Genomic DNA, 19,341 nt, shown 5'->3' with positions numbered 1-19,341 from the left:
GGCATGTGTTTCAACATGGTTGTTTAAAAAAAAAAAAAGAGACTCATTGCATCAGTTGGGGTTAAATAACTTTGTGCCAGTGGGAAGATAATCACCATGCCATAATTATCCAATAGGAGGCTCATAACTATTTGCTTAATTAGATTCAGGTGGTCACCTTTTGTTGGCCAGGTAGTGTATGTACTCAAATATTTCACTAAAAAAACTTACTATAAGACTGCAAACTGCAATTAAACTAGGCTGATTTCATTGTCAGCAAATTGGTGGGCTTTGTGTTTGTTTGTTTGTTTGCAATATTAAGTGGCAGATTAGAATGAAAAGATCCTATCATTATTCTTAGTTGTTTGAATAAAGAAGTCAAAAATTGATTTCATGTGGCTAGACTAATACGGAAAAGGGAAAAAGTAGAGTGTTGTCATTTTGTTTTGTTTTTGTTTTTTTACTCATATAATTCAATAGTCAGAACTGTTACCAAATCAATTTTCTACATCTTTAGACATGGGATTGATTTGTGTGGGAAGAAAAAAAAAACAAACAAAAGCAGTGACTCTGTAGGTGGTCATTTTGCAAACATAATGGGGACATTGATTTTCTTTCTTTTTTTCTTCTTCTTTTTTGTGAGATATTAAAACGGTTTTAACAATTTGTTACTACTTAAATTAAAGACATTAAACTTGTACAGTTCGTCTGGTTCGACCTCACCAAAATGGCCGTCGCTCCGGTACCGTTTCTCCCTCCTCCACGTTTTTTACGGTTGCTAGGCAACTTCAAAACGCCGAGCGGAATGGCCGAGGAGCTGAAGTGCAACCTGAAGAGGTCGGACCGCAACGTGTTTGGGAATGTTCCCGCTTCCACTCGGCTCCTTGTCGTTTCTCAGTGGACTTTAATCGAAATGCGACCTGTTAGTTAACTCCTGTTAGCCGATAGTTGTCAAGAAGTTGTAATTTGATTATCCAGGTTAGCTTCTGAGCGTGCTGATCTGCTCTGGAGACGTGTATCTACACAACGGAACAAGGATATTTTCATTATCATTATTATTATAATTTCAAAAAAAGGGGCTTTTCTCTGCTCCACAAGAAAATAACTGAGGAGTGAATGTGAAGACATGGGGTCGGAGGCGGTGAAGGTGGTGGTGAGGTGCAGGCCCCTGAATGACAGGGAGAAGGCTCTCAGCTCCAAGATGGTGCTGACCATGGACCTGCAGCGTTGCCAGTGCTTCATAGAAAAACCTGGTGCAGCAGACGAGCCACCGAAACAGTTCACCTTCGATGGGACCTACTACACCGATCAAACAACTGAGCAGATGTACAATGAGATCGCCTATCCTTTGGTTGAGGTAAGGAACAGGATTCTTTGATTTTATTTCCAGTCTTTACAAAAGTAGCACGCATGTCACTGGACACCCCCAGTCCAACATCAGGATCCTATGTCTAATGACTGTAAGTGACAGTGACTGACAGCAGTTTGTTAAGTAAATAATGAGGTCTGCAAAGTTCAGCGAGGTACAGATCCTTTAATGAAGCTTTATGCAAAATGAGTTGTACTTTCAGGGTGTCACTGAAGGATACAATGGCACGATTTTTGCCTATGGACAAACTGGAAGTGGCAAGTCTTTCACCATGCAGGGGGTGTCCGAGCCCATGGCTCAGAAGGGCGTCATCCCACGGGCCTTTGAACACATCTTTGAGAGCATTCAGGTAAGAAGCTCCAACGCATTCATGTTGTAAAATTCATAAGCATTTAACAGAAATCCCAAGAGTTTTCCCCGTTACAGTTTGTAGAAATAACCTTTTCTGCAGGAGCCCTGTGCAGGTATGCGCGGTGTGATGTTATAGCTTTCGTCCAGGCTTGTCTGAACTTTGTTGGATCACGGAGAATAATTGTGTGTTTTTTGCCTTTGTGCAAGATAGTGTGCAGAAAATACAAAGTTCCTGGTGAGGGCCTCTTACTTGGAGATTTACAATGAAGAAATCAGAGACCTTTTGGGAAGTGACACCAAACAGAGATTAGAGGTGAGTCTATGTTGTTTCAATAAACAAACGAGCCCATACTGTGTAACAGTTGAAGCCAAAGGGATCATTGTTCTTAGGTAACAAAAATAATTATAAAACCTGTTTCTTTAACTGTTCCCTGATTGCGCAGTGCTGACGTTTTGTGCACAATACTGTAGACGTTGCCATGGTGTATTTAAATCTAGTTGCTACATGATTCCTTAAAGGTCAAGGTATTTGAACGGGGTGACGTGTGTTGATTGTGCTTTTTCTGTGCTTGATGAATGCCTAGTTGAAAGAGCACCCAGAGCGTGGCGTGTATGTGCGGGACCTCTCCATGCACACCGTGCACAGTGTGGGGGAGTGCGAGAGAATCATAGAGCAAGGCTGGAGGAACCGCGCAGTGGGCTACACACTGATGAACAAGGACTCCTCCCGCTCCCACTCCATCTTCACTATTCACCTGGAGATCTGCAACACCGGTGAGCAAACATACAGGTATACAATACTTCAAACACAAGGACTAATTTGCACACATAAACCTCTGCTTGTTACAACCTATTTCCTCTCATTATGTCAGCAACATCATTAAAGTAAAAAAAAAGGCATTAACATGTCACATATTGTCAAATAATGCTCAAAGTAAATGATGTCAATACAAAATGTGAGGTAGCCCATTCAGCGTTATTAGCTACTCGCTAGAAAGGATGATGAGTTGAATGTTGGTGACAAGTTTGGTTGAGAAAAATACTTAAAGAATAATAAAAATTACTTTGATGCAAGAAAGTCTTTTTTTTTTTGTAATATTTAAGAGTGTATTTTTCTCTCTGCATTTCCATTGTCTTATCTGATTCTAAGATGGAGCTGGGCAGGACCATTTGCGCGCTGGAAAACTCAACCTCGTGGACCTGGCAGGAAGCGAGCGTCAGTCTAAAACGGGTGCTACTGGCGAGCGACTCCGGGAGGCCACAAAGATCAACCTCTCCCTCTCAGCTCTGGGCAACGTCATCTCGGCCCTGGTGGACGGGCGGTCCAAATACATCCCCTATAGGGACTCCAAGCTGACCAGGCTGCTGCAGGACTCTTTGGGAGGAAACACGCGCACCTTGATGATCGCCTGCCTCTCGCCCGCAGACAACAACTACGAGGAAAGCCTGAGCACTCTGCGGTACGCAAACAGAGCCAAGAGCATCCAGAACAGACCTCGTATCAATGAGGACCCCAAGGACGCTCTGCTGCGAGAGTATCAGGAGGAGATCAAGAAGTTGCGGGCTCTCATCTCAGGCCAACTGGGGGCCGCTGACCTTTCATGTGCGTCATAACATTTGTGACCAGCCTTTAGATATCAGAGAAACAACATGTTTAGATTTTGCTATTTATATCCAGATAGAGAAAATGTCAAAAAAATGAAACTGTTTTGTTTTATCTCACAGCTCTGCTGTCTGGTCGGTCTGCTGAGGTGTCCCATGCTGTTCCTTCAAGGCCACAACCGAGCAACACCGAAGCAAAGAAGGAAGGGATTAAAGAGGTAAACCCAGAGCGTTCCCACACCAATATATCACTCCACATCCATGCACGCTTTGTAGAAGAACCGGCTGATTCACGGCCTGTATTCTGCTCTCTCCGCAGGACTACGAAGAGAGGCTGGCAAAGTTGCAGGCTGACTACAATGCTGAGCAAGAATCCAAGGCAAAGCTGCAGGAGGACATTGCCGCTCTGCGCTCCTCCTATGAATCAAAGCTGACTGATCTGGAGAAGGCCCGAGCCAGCAGAGGGAGCTGTGTCCCTAAGAATGGTAACAGAAACTCCTCCGCCTCAATAAGGAACCCTGCAGGAAAAACCCACTCTAATCAAAACTGAACTTTGACAAGGTTTGACATCAGTGAACTCCGGTTGCGTGATGCAGGTTGCTGAGGAGGAGCTCTGCAACAACACCGATCCCATGTGCCACAGTACAACTGCAGAAACACACTTGACTGAGGTACCGTCCACCACCATGGCCACTGTAACATCTAACATGTCATATTACTGAAATGATGCTTAAAAAGCACAGCTGTGGGTCCAGCTAACTAGATGTTGTTCCTTCATGCTGGTGAGCCAGCCTGATTTACCTTGTGCAGCACCAGCAGCTGCTGTCAAAAAAGCTCTGGATGGAAATGGGTTCACAGAGTCAAGTGATGTCTCTCAAGCAGAGCCTCTGGACCAAAAACATGTGCTGGAAAGGTTTGTGTGCTTTTATGACAATGCATAAAAATACATCTTTCATAATTACATCACTGATTACAGATGAAAAACATGATCAGTGTACAGCTCATATAGTGATAATAGATAAAATAATAATCCACCTGTCTCTTCTAGACTACAGCAGCTGGAGCAGGTGTTGGTTGGAGGCGAACAGGCCCGGAACAAAGAGCTGCAGCAGAGACACCGACAGAGGAAGAACCTCGCTGACCAGAGGAAAGTTCAGCTTATCCACGCCCTGTCCGAGAACAGCGAAGAGAGTGAAAGTGTGCTGCTGAATGTCTACAACTCCATCCAGGAAGAAGTCCATGCCAAAAACCAGATGCTGGTCAAAGTCCAGGGCAAGGTGAGGGACAGTGACAGTAGATATAATGGTTTCTGTCTTAACTAAAAATAGTTATCTGAAAATATCGTGTTGGTGATCTTATGAGACTAATTTCTATTTTGTTTCTCTGTAATTTATTTTATTATTAGTCCAAACCCCAAAACTCATGGAATATTACACATATGCTCCAACTATTAGGCTGCTCCTGTTTTTTTTTTCGATTATGTAATGTAGGATTTTGTGCGTTCAACGGTTAATGCAACACAAGTCTCAGTATAATGCATTTTCAATTAAAACAAACAAACAAACAAAACAACAACAATACTTAAATAAAGAGGTAACCTTTATTTTGGTTCGACATTGTGACGCTCTGTCAGTATCGACAACATAACCACATTTGCATCGACAGCTGAAAGCAGCCAAACTGGAGATCCGTGACCTCCAGGCAGAGTTTGAGGTGGAGAGGAATGACTACCTGGCGACCATCCGCCGGCTGGAGAGGGAAGGCCAGCTGCTGCACAGCCTCCTGGAGCGTATGGTGCCCCTGGTGCGCCGCGACTGCAACTACAGCAACCTGGACCGCTTGAAGAAAGAGGCTGTCTGGGACGAGGACAGCGCCACCTGGAGGCTGCCGGACGTGACGGTTCAGAAAACAACTTTGCCCTCAGGTGGGACGTGCGCATATACTTCATGGGGACATACAGAAAATGACTTAATGACTCAAGTCCTATGCATGTTTTTTCAGATTAATTACCCGGAATATTCTTTCTTTCTTGTAGCAGTGGCTCCAAAACCTTCAGGTTACAGAGGCTCAGGTCCTGATACTGGAGATTCACTTATGGTGCGTTTTTTTATGTGTGTCTGTGCACAGTCCTTTACTTGGAATACACACAGTCAAACACTGGCTGGTGCTTACCTCTGTGCATTGTAGCAGGAGGAAGAGGACCGGTACAAGGAAATGCTGAACCGAAGTGACAGTGAGAGCATTGCCAGCAGCTACTTCAAGTCAAAGAGAGCCACCCAGCTGCTGGGAGGGGACACTATCAAGGGACACAGTAAGGCACTGAAGGCCTATAATAAGAACCACAAATGAACAGTTTTGTTAATTAGCTCCATTGCCGACCGTCTCTTTATTCTCAGTGTAGGTAGTTTGCAGGTTGACATTATTTTGTTGTTTTTTTTTAGTTTAGGTTTGTCTGTTCTGTCAGGAGAGAACAATTAATAGTAAATAAGCAGTGCATGTTTGGAGATTTAACAAGTTATCCAAAAACGTATTTTAATTTGTCAGGATAAGCTACAACTGACATGACTTTTTGCAGCAGGAAGTCTGACTGGTTTCTTCTCCTCCTGCAGCCATCCACTCTCCTCCCCTGGTCAACGTGCCAGCCCACCTCTCCGTGAGCGGCTCCAACGTGAACCCGCCCGCCAGCTCAGACTCCGTCATGCCTCGTCCTTTCCGCCTGGAGTCGCTGGGTGTCCCGCTCTCCAATGGTAAGGTGAAGCGCAAAAAAAGCAAACCTCACATTTACAATGAGGGGATTTGAAAGCAGCGCGGATTCTCATCACACCGAGCGATCACTTGGAGCGTGTAGTAAATCATCAAACGCTCAATCTTCGGTAGCTACAGCAAACCCCAAATGTATACAGGAGTCAATTTTTGTTTTGGATACCCGTCATGTGTTTCCACTCACATTGTTAATTTTTAACTACATTCTACCTAAAATGAAATTATCCTTTTATTTCGTCACTGTGCATAAAGTTTTATTTGTGCTGTATTACCAGATTATGTCCAGATTGTATAATACTCGTCTTACTGTATTTTATTGTTGGGTAGTGTTCTGTAACCAAGATTTTAAATCGCACACTGCTGCTGAATGGGTAAAAATAAATTAAATCATCTGCTTTATTACGGATTTCATTTAACTTTAAGACGCAGTTAGTCTTAATGGTATTCTGAACTACAGACTATTTTAGTCTGAACGGTAGTAAGAAATAAGATCTCAGACAACCCATCAGTTTGTGGTGTCACAACAAATGGGTCGGGAAGGCTGTTGTTAAGGCACCAGTGTTGACAGGTAGCAGGTAGTTATCTCATGTTACATATGACCTCAGGGGTCAACACCTCATTCAAATGCATTAGAAAAAAGATAACCAGTATCAGTTTTAAGAATTACATACTTAAAATCTAGTTTGATATCAGTGCTACTAAAAACTAGATAATAACTGCAGTATTTGTATTTGTTTCTTTACTGAACATCTCAGTCCTTTCTACAGGCCACTTTGCTGTGTGAGTATCATATGTTTCACTTTGGCCATGGCCTGATTTCTTCTCCCATTGTTTGATATTACCGTGTCAGTTTCGGAATATGACGCCATTTATTTGCCCATGCAAAGGCACACTAGACGCAGACGCTCGTCAGAGATAACACTACAGAAGGACTCTGCTTATAGTGTCCTGCAATAATTAACAGCACACTAATCCAGTGGCGCCGAGACTTGTTACATAAGGAACACTAGACCAATAAAAATCAGGCAGTGGAAGAGATTAGAAGCGTTACACGAGAGGGAAATATACAAAAAAATAGAAAGTAAAGCACTGGTCTCATGAAAGCACGGCTCAAGATAATCGGATAATGGAAGAACAGCTGAGCAGGCACTGTCATCGCCTGAGAGGCCAGTAAGAGGAGTAGTGAGACTGACAGTCATTCTGTAACAGGAGAGCTGAATGAAGCACACTGTGCAGGTTCATGGGGAGGAAAGTTTGAGCCAAAGGGTCTGTGGTTTTGCTCACGTTAACTGAATCAAACATTCCGCATATAGCATCGAAAGCACACAATTCCAGAAATTTGGCTTCATAATTATCTTTTATTTTTGATTTTCATTTCAGTGACATTAATCGAAGCAGGTTACAAATAATTATTTTTCATTGTGGACAAAAAATATCCCGTTTTTAGACAATGAAGGCAGTTACATGGACACATTTCTAAGACCCTGAAACCCATGCATACAGTAAAAAAAAATTACAGTAGAAAGGAACAAATAAGCAAATGATACAAGATATTAATAATCACGTGGCAGAGAGCAACTGCTGTTCATAAAACACAAAAAAAAACAATCACCTCAAAAACACTTTCAAACTTTTGTTTGCATGAATTGATCTTTGAACCAACAATTCACTTATAGGCACATCAGTGACTCATGGAAAAAATCAGTTAACGTACAAATACGGCTGATTTGCGCACACACTTATTTACTGTCATCATCTTTTATCAGGTCAATACTAGCTGAAATTCATTATAGCAAACACGATTAGCGGTTGTGATTGGATTGCCATATATATCATCATATAGGTACATCCTCAACAGTTTGAAATGTATAAGGTGTTTTTTTCAGTTACTTTAGGAATCTGTCCCAGAAAAATAGCTTTGTATTAAAAGCTAGCATCAAGTGATGGAGCGTATATGGTCTACACTATAAGTGCTGGTAAACGGACCTCTAAATCATTCTTCTTCTTATCCTCTTCTGCTGCCCTGGTTTGCCAAAAGTGCCAAGTGCCAAATTCCCACTTAATGCTCTAACTCTCTTTAAGCCGATAGTACTCTTAAACTCTCTCCAAGCACTGCATTTACGCAGGTGGACTTCTGCTTTTTATCGGCTTCAGTGTTTGAGCAGTCCAAGCTTTTTGAGAGCCTCTTTTCGATCGGATCCCATCCCAGGCACCACCATCATAGTATACCCGACCGAGCTGTTGGATTTGGGGTTTGCAGGCTGGGCTATGATGGCGGTTTTCGCCGGCTTGGCTGATGGGGTGCGTTGAGGGCTGTTTCCGCTGTTTTTGTGCTTTTTGGGGGCAGCAGAGCGCGCCGCAGCAGCAGCTGGCTTTAACCCGTTGGAATGTGCAGGATGTGATGCTGAGGCAGCCTGCTGGTCACATCTGGAGGAGTGATGGAAACTGGCACTGCTCTGCAGAGATCTGATCTTGGGCTCTGAGGACACTTGAGGGCAACAGAACGAAGGACTTCTTGATGTATTCCCTTTTGTACTTCTGTTAGCTTTTGGGTCCAAAGAGGAGTGAGACTTCGAGGGAGGCAGTTGAGCCACTGTATCATTTTCTGACTCTTCGTCTGTCGGGAGGCCGAGCTTCTGCAAAGCTTCCTGTCTCACCACCTTGGGATTGCTTGCGTGGTTGACGTTGTGTGAAGAGTCTGAGGTTACAGAGACTTCTTTTTGTGTTGTTACAGATATGTTGGCAGGAAACTTTTTTGAGGGTTTTGGGGCCATAGCTTGAGGGCCTGTTTTAGAGTTTGGGTCTTCCATTAGTGCGGTAGGGTGCTTGGAGTCGATGGTGTGATCGACCGTGGGACATAAAGGGGTCTTTTTTGTGGAGGCATTCTTTCGCAAATGAACGAGTGCTTCATAGGACAGAGGTCCTCTAGGTAAAGGATCCTCAGCCGTTCTGGCTGAATTGTCCCTGGGCTTTGTGGAAGGTGCTATCATGACATTAACCTCTAACGGTACGGTTTGAGGAGCAGCTTTCTTATTGTGTTTGTGGGAATGTTTGTTCTTAGATGTGACCTGAGGCTTAGAGTTGAGGTTCTTGTCCACAGGAGTGGGTACAGAACTCTGAGAACCATTTGCCACAACGAGAGGTGTAGGAACCAGGGAGCTCTGCGTGAGTTTGGCATCAACGTTTTCCTTGTTGGGTTTCTTGAAAGATTTCTGTGAACCTGAAAGATAAACAAGGACACACATGAGAAAAACAACACTCTATATTTCACTGACTAATCTGTGCCTAGAAATTGACTCACTCTTGGGCTTGCTTTTGCTGGCGGAGGCTGACACGTCTGTCAGTGTGGTAGGAAGACTGCCAGAAGTGGGCATTTGGTCAGATTCGTCATTGGACAGTCCACTGTCATCTTCGGTATCCAAAGACTCAATAGTCTTCTCCAAAAACAAGATGCAGGCCTTCTCCTCAGGAGACAAGTGATCCAGACTATCATCACTCTGAAATGAATGAAGAACAAGTGAACAACCAGATATCCCCAAAGTGACACCCGCAAAGGACAACACAAGTGACATAAAACAATATCAGGTGCTTCCTTTAGCTTTCATGTTCCAGCTCTATTACGCATTCAACTGGTTTTTGATACTGAATTTTTCATACAACTATGCAGATTCTTAGATTCAAGGAGATAAGCTCAGTTACTTACACAACCAGAATTGGCACTGGCAACACTGTCACAGCTGCCAGCACAGTCCATGCCGTTTGTTGTATCCAATCCAGTCCCCGCCCAGGTATCACTTTCGGGCATCTTGGCGTCCCACTTATCCAAGGTTAGTGGCTCAGACTGTTGTTTCACTCTGTGGGAGAGAAAGAAAAAAGGGAGAGTTGAATTACAATTTATGATGCCCCTCTTGGCAGAGTACAGTGAAAATTCATACAAAGTGGGAGTCTGCTAACTCGGTTATGGCCTTGTGGACCATTTTCCAAAGGAACACAATGCATCAGTTTCTAATCATTGTTGGTGGTTACAGGATGTTTGCTTATGGCTTATGTCTATATTTGCAGTTGAAATGGTGGGAAAAATTTAGGAGTACATTTGAGACCTCAAATACAACCTCAAACTCCAGCGTCAAATACAACCAAAAGTCTCCTCAACAGCTTATTAAAATTCTACATGGCCCAGCATGAAGTCTGAGAAACTGTTGAAATTAAACTACAAAGAAATTCAGACCCTAAACAAATAAATGACAGTACTAAGTGGGGACACTGATCTGATCTGATTTGACTCAAACTAATGTACACAGATATTGAGGAATAAATAAAAACCAGCATCAAGGAGTCTGAACATCTGCAGGTGATAACGTGCCCTTACTAAATAAATATAAACATTGTAAAAAATTTGAGCAAATATGACCCAGAACTGCATCGGAGTTATATTGATGCTATTGGCCTGAATATTATGTAATATATGATTGAAACTTAAAATCCACATAACAAGCTGTTTTCTCATAATATCCAAGCATAACCTGCAGAAGAGGCCACATTTGTGCACCTTATACCTCATTGTGCATTTAAAGAGCAACATGTTCTCAATGCCACCATTAGCATAACCAGTGAACTCTATGTGTCAAGTAGAATATAAAAAGTCGTGAAATAAGGTTCTTAAATAATAACTCAATGACCATAGATGAAGAGCTTCTAAAGCCTTGGTACAATCAGGTCCCAAATAAAAAATAAGTTTTCTTGTTCACTTTTAGAAACCCTTTGCAGAAAAATGCACCTAACTTTTGGGTATCAGTTACAATCACCTTAATGCAAGACAAAATAACATTTGTTTGAAGTGTTCTTCCAGGCCTCATGCTAGAAAAAAGATTAATGCTCAGAAAATGTGTTAAAAAAAAACAAACAAAAAAAAACATTAAACCTGCTAAATGTACAAAATCCCTAAAAAACTGATGCAAATATCGAATACTATGTCGACGTGTACCCTCTAAAGATGCATACATTTAGTAGGATCTAGTCTATTTTCTAGATTTATACACAAATCTGAGTACCGATCATCTCATCCACAAGTATCGTCCTATGCAACCCCGCAGTGTGTCTCACATGCGCATGTCTGTATACCCACTGAATGGCACTTCATAATGTCTGACAGATATCTAACTAGTCCTCTTACTGCATGTGACTTGGATTACAGCACACATGCCACTCCTAATCTTCCTTTACTGGATCAGTTTCAGAGGGAGTAGAGGGCCGCACCAATGATCTCCTCAAAGCCATATCTAGTTCGAGCAGGCCGTCTCACTGTAACAGCATTAGGAATATTATTGGATGTTTGTTGCATGTTTTACCACACAAAAGTAGGTAACTGGCTTTAAATATAAGGACAATATAAACACTATAGGTGAACAAGTATCCCCCCTAGAGAGCAAATGCATTTCACTTCTACTGGAATTTAAGAAAGAGAGCTAGAATTTTAGTATAAAGGAACCTCTGTCTGATCTGGACGGACAGAAGTTCACTTTTGGATAAGTTTCAACACCTGAGAAGGAAGAGACGCAGACAGGCTGATGGACGCACAAAAGCACCACTGTTTACTATTCATGCTCTGCCGTGTCATCCCACCCCTGTGAAGGGTTAAAGCCCCACGTTGACGGGTAATTGTCCCCTTGTGCCCTGCCACATGCAGGTCAGGATATGAGTCTGAATAGTGCAAACTCTGTGACGTTCACTGCGATTTGACCTGACACAATCTGTGCTGACATGTAAACATGGAGCAGCTGCCGTGTCTTTGGTGAAAAGAAAATTGATCAAGCTCTTTGTACTTAGAAATAGATTTTTTTGACGATTACCTTTGTCTGCCCTTTTTAGTTCATTCTAATCTGTGGGTTACTTGGGTTTTTCCGTACCATGACAAAACCTCAAACTATCAAAGCTCACGTTAGTCTCTAACTCCTGCTGACTGTTTCCAGTAAAAAAAAAATATATAGAGATATATAGACAGATCCACAGGCTAAGACAGTAGCAAAAAACAAGGATGACCTTAGCTATCAGAAACTTTCAGATGTCGTAGCAATAAAATCATTTTCTTGGGAACATTGATCTATGTTCCCATGGCACAGATGCCGTTTTGTTTTCATTATGGCCATAAAAAAAGCAGCTGGCCAACGTTTTTATTATCTTTAATGCACCCATTAAAGGGAGATTATGCAACATGTGAGCTCATCACTGTTCGTTTTCTCATGCCCACTTTTAAACCTTGAACTCTTCTTATTCATCGGGGATTTTTTTGTGATAAGGATTTTCTGGCCCAAACGCTGTGTCATACGCGAAACTAGATACAAAGAGGGTCTCTGCAAAAGCTGATATGCACACGAAAGTTTTAGTTTTTCTTTTTAACCAAGTGATAAACTGGCAAATAAAAGCAATGCACTGACTAACCGTTGTAACCATGCCAACTAAAATCGACATAAATTACAATAACTATATGCTATAATGACACTAAACACAACTACTTTATCAATTATTTAAAATATTTAATATATATGTGCAGTAAATTTTAATTAGCACACCAACATAATATAATTTAGGCTCCACGATTACTGTATTTCATCTTAAATTAAAACGTACTTGCTAATAGTTCTAGAGTTTAAACGGTACTGATATGACATTAAAATAGTATAGTTGTAGTAAATAGCATTAGCGTTCCACACACCTGTACGAAGCTCCGTGCGGTGTCACCCTCTCATCATCTGCTCCGTGCGCAACTGAGGAGGGAGAAGGGGGTTATGTGGCTCTAAGACACCTGAGTGAAGGACTTTGTGCGCTAAGCTTTCAGCCAATCAGAGCGCAGCATTCTCCTTGACGACAAGGAGTCACTGAAGGGACTGTAACCTGTGTCAGACCCTCCATAGACTAAAACACTCATTTTAAATACTTGGCAGTGAGTAATTATTCCATATCAATTATTCCATCTTTCAACACAGGTGAACCTGTCTATAATTGAGTAGGCTACAGATGCTGGCTAAAAACACAAGTGATATTCTAGAGTAGATGCACCTCGTCTTATTTAAATTATTTTCACCGGTGACATAGCCGTGTGCCAGGCTTTTTGATTAAATGGTGAGAAATGTAAGTGAAATATAAAACAGGGCGCTGCAATGTCCACCTTCTTGCACAGCTTCATAAAAAGGTCAAAATGTGTTGATTCAGCTTGAGATAGCGGTAGCTATGAAAGCCCGGTCGTAAATCATGGGAGTGAATCTAAAGGTTTCGTTGGGGCTAATTATCTTTTAGTCCTGTCACTGCCTTACACTGGTAGTTAAATAGCAGTGTGAGGAACTAACTTAGCTGTGTGACACAGGGTTTAAGTATGGAGAAAAATGCATTAGAGAAAAAAGACAGTAAGTTCTTCGTGTAATTTTTATTTTGTATAACGGAAATAAATAAATACATTGATTAGAATAAAGCTAAAGCAAATCGTTGTAATTGATAAAGTGCAAACTGGAATTTTATCTTCTTGAGCAGTGTGTTAGCCACACATAAGTCCGTTTAATGGGTGTGTTGGCACATGCATGCACGCTTCTTGTTCAATTTTTTTTGCCATACTGCACAGAGTTTGTCGCGTCGGCTATTAGTCACTGGAGGAAAAGGACTGGATTGACCAGTTAGTGTCCCACTAAGCCTGTACAGAAACCTGAAACTGACACGCCTGCACGGGAGGCAGCCACAGATTTTCAGCATTTAAACTTAAGACGTTAAAAATGTTCAATAAGATGAAAATGTGGACAAACGATGTATGTTTTTCATGGCGTGTATGCAGTTGTTCAGCGAGTGAACAAATCTTAAATCCTATTAAGATGTTCCTTAAAATAACGTGCCGATAGCTTAATCCCTCAATGATGGCACAGGATCAGAGCTGTTTCTTCTAACAGGGGTTAATTTCCGATAAGAGTTGGGTGGCGAGGAAACAGTCAGTACCACAACAATTATAAATAGATAAATGTTCAAAACGACTTCAGATGCACATTAATGCTTTTTTCTTTCTTTCACCTCAAACGGACAAAACTCTTAAAACAAACTTTCAGAAGAAGACAGCAGTGAAGCATTGTCCTCTCTGAGGTTTGTCTGGTTTATATAAAATGACACGTACACAAAAACTGTTGGCTGTAACTTTTAATTGTGAGACAACACTGAAAAAAATCAAGTAAATCCAGTTATTCTGTAGTGCTTTGTGTGCAACATTCATCGTTATTGTTAGTCATGGAATCTCTGTAAATACAAAATACAACAAAGCCATTTGATAGTTTTCACCTTTTATGCAAGCGGATTAATCCATAATTAACCACAGTTAAAAAATCAAATAAACTAGCTAAAGTAACACGTGGGGGGAGGGCAGGGTTAGGATCATAATTCACATGTTAGATATATTTTTGACTTTTATTTATTCCCACCACCGTCTGAGTCTAAGCCAAGTCTTCCATTGTCAAACTGTTTTTTTTGGCAACAACCTGTAACACCTGTGAAACTGAAATACTGTTGTGTTAACGTGATGTGAGGCCACAAAGGAACAGGCTTCAAGAAAGAAAAAAAAAACACTACAAGACCACAGGTGTTGTCATCGTGGCCTCCTCCGATTAAACATTTCTGACCTGATATTTAACGAGAATAAGTGCGCGCTTCATCCTTGTAGGTAGTGTGTGCATCAGCATAAAGATGACGTCTGACTTTAGCTTGAAATGTGAGAACATGCTCCAGTTGTGCAAAACATACAGTGGAACAGAGTATATCAAACCAAAATGTACACAATTCAGACTCAGAAATATATCCACGAATATGAAAAGGTAAATGTGTGCGACGTGGATTAGCGAAAGACCCTGAACAGTAAATAGATCAAGTGAGCACAGTAGATCGCGTACACTCATTTCAGATTTCGAGTGGACGCACCACGCCTCCCAGCCTTGAATTGTTACGCGCAGACACCTCATCGTGTTTTAAAAAAATATGCAGCAGTTTAAATTAAATGTATCATGAAAGACGTACAGCATGTTCTTACAGCACATTTGAATCTCGCACACTACAATTAAAAACTGGCGCTCCTGAAAAATCTGTCGTACCCGTGAGGACAAACGATGAGCTCCGCAAAAATGTAAAAAGTTTTTTTTTTTCTAAATTTAAAACAAGCCCATCTCTGAAATGAAGTTGCAACAGAACACCAAAACAAAATGCAAAGAAGAACAGTCCACTTATGTAATTGGCCTAATTCTGGCCCATGATTTGCTATAGGACACTGTATTTAAGATGCATAACCTCAGTCTCATTGGCCACTGCTCAATAAATTCAGAGGGATGTCACAGATGGCACACGTGGATGTAGATAAATCCAGCTTAGCCTCACCACAGGCCACGAGCACTGGTCAATTCACACGTCTACAGTAAATCAAGTGATCCCAGTACAAAGAGAATTTCTAACATCTCTCCACAAGGGAAATAATAATGAACAAAAACCATGCTACAAAACCAACACGATGAATAACAGTCAGACTTTGTGTGCTGCGTTTAAGACAACAGTGAATGGGATCACGTCACAGTGCAAATAATTCTTAGTGGTCGTTCTGGAGCCGCACACGGGGTTTTATCGTATGTTTAGTCGATCACGGGTAAGATGTGGCAACACATCGGCCACCATATGATTTATCCTATAAAACCCAGCCCAGTCATCTCAACACATCAAAACTAATCCCAAGAATTGTTTGCATATTTTTCCTTGACCCAGTTGAACAGATTTGTACCCATCCTTAACAGACTAACGCAACGTTTTTAATGACATCAGAGCACTGCAGTAGCGTTTCTGAATTTAAGAACTGACAGCAGTTTAAAAGTAATACTGACCAGGTTAGAGGCTGAACACAGTGTCTGCAGACTCTCTGAAGATGTCATTGGATAATGTGAGGTAGAGGATCACACAAGCAGACGGACCAACAAAGTTTGCCGGACGTGGGGCACAGGGTTGGTGGTGGTTGTATTTGTGAGAGGGACAAAAAAAAGACAACTTTTACACTTCGCCAAAATTGGTGTGGCCCGTCTCCTTGGCGTGCTCGCGGGCTTCCTTTTGTCCCACCAAGCCCATCTGGCACACCATGCAGCGCAAGGCGAAGCGGTTAACGTCCGTGAACTGCCGCTTGCGTCGAGCCTCGTCCGCTAGCTCGAGGGCCTGGGCCAGGATCACGTCGTCTGTGGTGGAGAAGATAGTCTGGGGAGGGGCGCCGGAGCCGGGGATCTCTTTCTGCAGCGGGTCATAGTGGATGCCGTCGTAGATGAGCAACACGCGTTTGTGGTATCCGGCGTCCTCCCCAAATCTATCTACCCGGACTGTCTGAGTGTCCACCACGCAGATCTCACACTGGTAAAACTTGGACAGGATGGACACCTCGATGGCTCCTCCCCAGGTGTCGTCCCGTCGTATCCAGGCGCAGTACTCCTCGTTGGTTTTGCCCAGCACTGCCTCAGAGTAAGCCGCGGGGTCACTCGAAACGATCTGGGCGATGAGGCCTCGCATCTCGGGGGCGCACGCTGGGTCGTACACACCACCCTCCACCACGTAATAAACACTGGTGAACAGGCAGGAGTTGTCGGCCGGGACGACTCGGCGTGCCAGCACGGGTGAGGCTTCCAGGCGCGGCGCTTTAGTCACGATGGGATGATCCTGAGGCTTTGGCTTGTTTTTTTCCTCCTCAACAATGAGCGTGTCTCCTGCAGAGGATGACACATTAATGACATAACACTGTTCATCCTGGTAAGACTTTAGTTTGGGAAGGGAAGAGGAGAAATATTACCAGGTTTATAGCTATGAAACTCTTAACTCATCTTTTGCTCATAGGATGGGTTAAACATTCACTCAGGTACAAAAAGGTTTACTGAGGCATTTTATGTTTTGATATTTCTAACCACGCTGCTGAACTTCATTTGAAAGCTAAACAAAATCCACAATAACTTGTCTTTCATTAAACTAGTTATGTATAATAACAATTGTGGATGTCTGACTATATACCTGATTTGATGGGGTAGTCCTTGAGGTGAGCGTCTCCATTTCGAAGATCGAGGCTTGAAGGTGGGTAGCCGACCATAATTTTCTGCACGTCACAGGGGATACCAGTCAGCTCCTCCACCTTGTTCTTCAGCTCCTTCACACACGACTGATGAGTCAAGCCCTGCATTATGTGGCTCCCATTTTTGGTCTTACAGCGAAGCCGCAACATCCTGCCTGAAAAAAATAAAACAAACATACAATATCAAATCTGCCCTGGACTTTGGATATTTATACAAGACAACACAGAAAAGTACCAGCTACCAGGAGGTTGTATCAGTTCATAAATTACTATAAAGTATTATAAAATGCGACATGAGTATGTCACATTTTGTTCATTTGTTTCTGCTGCTGCCGTTGTGCTTACACTGACAATGTGTATGTGAATGTGCAATGTACCTGGAAAGGTAAAGACTCCAGCAACGCTTACACAACATGGAGCAACTATATTAGACCGACACTTGTGGCTTTAGACATGTACCACCTACCTAGACCAGACCAGGCACCAGCCTCCCATAATCCATCAGCCATTAAAAAACTACTGACAGGAGAAGTAAACATCATTGTCTATTATCCCATGACAATACAATGTTTTGCACAGAAACTTTTGGACCTGGTATTCGTGTGGATGTTACTAAGACATGTACCACCCACCTCGACTGGACCAGGCACCCACACCCCCACACAAATTATTTAGGAACAACTCAAAAAAAATTAAAACCAGCGCAAGATGTTGACCTGCCCTCCACATTCAAAAGATCCCAATCTCATCAAATATCTGTGGGATGCACTGGAACAAGCTTGATCCACAGAGGCTCCTACCCTCAACCCCTCAACCCACAGGACCAAGGGACAAAGGAGACACACACAATATTGGGCAGGTGGTCATAATTTTGTTCCAGATCACTTTACATTTACGTGTACATAGGAGGCACACAAATGGAATAACTGTGGTAAATAAGTCTTCAATTTAAACGTAACAGGAAGGAACAGCAAGGAAGGCACAATGGTTAATTGTTAACCCAACAGAGCAAATACTGCAGATGTCTCCTCTTCCACGGATGCTCAGTGGACATGCTTTCAAATACCAACAGTTCCCCGTGGAACCCAAAGGAATGTATGCACATTCACAATGGTCACAAACTGAAACATGATCACGTTAATCGTTAAGGAATTTACACACCAATTTATGATAATCGAAAGTGCTTCGTTTTATTAGATATTGGTGTAACTTCTTAGCGGATATTTGGCATAAAACCCCATTAGCCTGGAGAGGCTATATGTGCTAGGCAATGCTACACATCGACTGTCAATCTGTCGAGATCCCATACATTGACCTAGTTGTTTTTACCATAATGCCTCTATGTGAATGGGCATGAGACAACTGAAATGCTGATGAATTGCAGAAGATGAAACAGCTGACAGCGACATTTCTTTGTTTTGGTTTCTTTGTTCTGGCAGTTAACAGGAACAGACAGAAAACAACAAGGAACTCTCCGATACAAGAAAATTCAGCATTGTGCAAAGGCAAGTGACATTATAATAGTTTTAATATAAATAACACCACATGTCACAGAGAATTATTGCGGAAATAATACTGTTCCTTGAGACAAATATACGTTAGCTAACCGTAGTCATGTATCATCTGCTAACGTTAGCATGCTAACCGGCTAACCCATTAACTTGACGTTAACTGCTCATTTCTAAAAACATTTCGCGCACATTTAACCTTCGATAAAACACGCTAGTTGTCAACAGACAGCTCGTTATGCGACGGGGCACAAAAAGGGCTACGACAACGAGTTAAGTTGTTTAATTTCCTTACCTGCCGTTGATCAAACAATAACCATCCAGTAGAGAGACGACGTAAAGAGACGTCACCACCGCTCGTCCTATGCACTCGTCTCTCTGACGTCATTACGCTCTGAAAATAAACCTCGGCTTGTACATTCTGTCAACGGGTTTGTACCGTATTTTACCTAATAAACATAATCTGTATGTTGTAACGATAAAAGATGTAGTTTATAACTGAACAAAACTAATTACAGATTTACATGACTGATTAAGGTTTGAAATCTTACAATCTTGTTTAAAATTTAGTTTTAAACCAAAGGGTCATAAAAGAAAAATCAAAACGAGATTAACGTATTTTTTCGATATGTTGCCCTTGAGAATTAAATATCGTTAGTCTAATC

General features: G+C 42.1%; 3 protein-coding genes across 4 annotated transcripts; 1 reads left to right on the top strand and 2 right to left on the bottom strand.

Moving 5' to 3' along the window:
* Positions 1–583: 583 nt before the first annotated feature.
* On the top strand, positions 584–18,961 carry kif17 (kinesin family member 17). Of its 2 annotated transcripts, XM_047582648.1 has the most exons (15): positions 584–1,336; positions 1,551–1,697; positions 1,911–2,012; positions 2,284–2,473; positions 2,850–3,302; positions 3,425–3,519; positions 3,621–3,786; positions 3,863–3,972; positions 4,093–4,214; positions 4,350–4,578; positions 4,967–5,225; positions 5,337–5,398; positions 5,489–5,612; positions 5,911–6,048; positions 18,608–18,961. In XM_047582648.1, exons 1-15 carry the CDS (start codon positions 1,106–1,108, stop codon positions 18,679–18,681), a joined length of 2,502 nt encoding a protein of 833 aa, XP_047438604.1. In that variant the 5' UTR covers positions 584–1,105; the 3' UTR covers positions 18,682–18,961. The 2 variants fall into 2 exon arrangements, 1 of the variants encoding a protein (XP_047438604.1); XR_007112594.1 differs by lacking the exons at positions 5,911–6,048; positions 18,608–18,961 and having other exon boundaries at positions 5,303–5,398; positions 5,489–5,583.
* Positions 7,403–12,879, bottom strand: zgc:158258 (uncharacterized protein LOC791186 homolog). Its single transcript, XM_047582656.1, has 4 exons — positions 12,777–12,879; positions 9,768–9,918; positions 9,366–9,561; positions 7,403–9,284 (listed from the first exon to the last, which is right to left on the bottom strand). Exons 2-4 carry the CDS (start codon positions 9,867–9,869, stop codon positions 8,215–8,217), a joined length of 1,368 nt encoding a protein of 455 aa, XP_047438612.1. The 5' UTR covers positions 9,870–9,918; positions 12,777–12,879; the 3' UTR covers positions 7,403–8,214.
* Positions 14,222–19,092, bottom strand: yod1 (YOD1 deubiquitinase). Its single transcript, XM_047582657.1, has 3 exons — positions 18,972–19,092; positions 17,111–17,323; positions 14,222–16,812 (listed from the first exon to the last, which is right to left on the bottom strand). The coding sequence occupies exons 2-3, from the start codon at positions 17,316–17,318 to the stop codon at positions 16,115–16,117; spliced, it is 906 nt and encodes a 301-aa protein (XP_047438613.1). The 5' UTR covers positions 17,319–17,323; positions 18,972–19,092; the 3' UTR covers positions 14,222–16,114.
* Positions 19,093–19,341: the final 249 nt, after the last annotated feature.

This window comes from Mugil cephalus, chromosome 4 (assembly GCF_022458985.1).
Source record: "Mugil cephalus isolate CIBA_MC_2020 chromosome 4, CIBA_Mcephalus_1.1, whole genome shotgun sequence".
NCBI lineage: Eukaryota > Metazoa > Chordata > Actinopteri > Mugiliformes > Mugilidae > Mugil > Mugil cephalus.
Note: the sequence above shows the minus strand (reverse complement) of the source record. Positions and strands in the feature narration are given on the sequence as shown.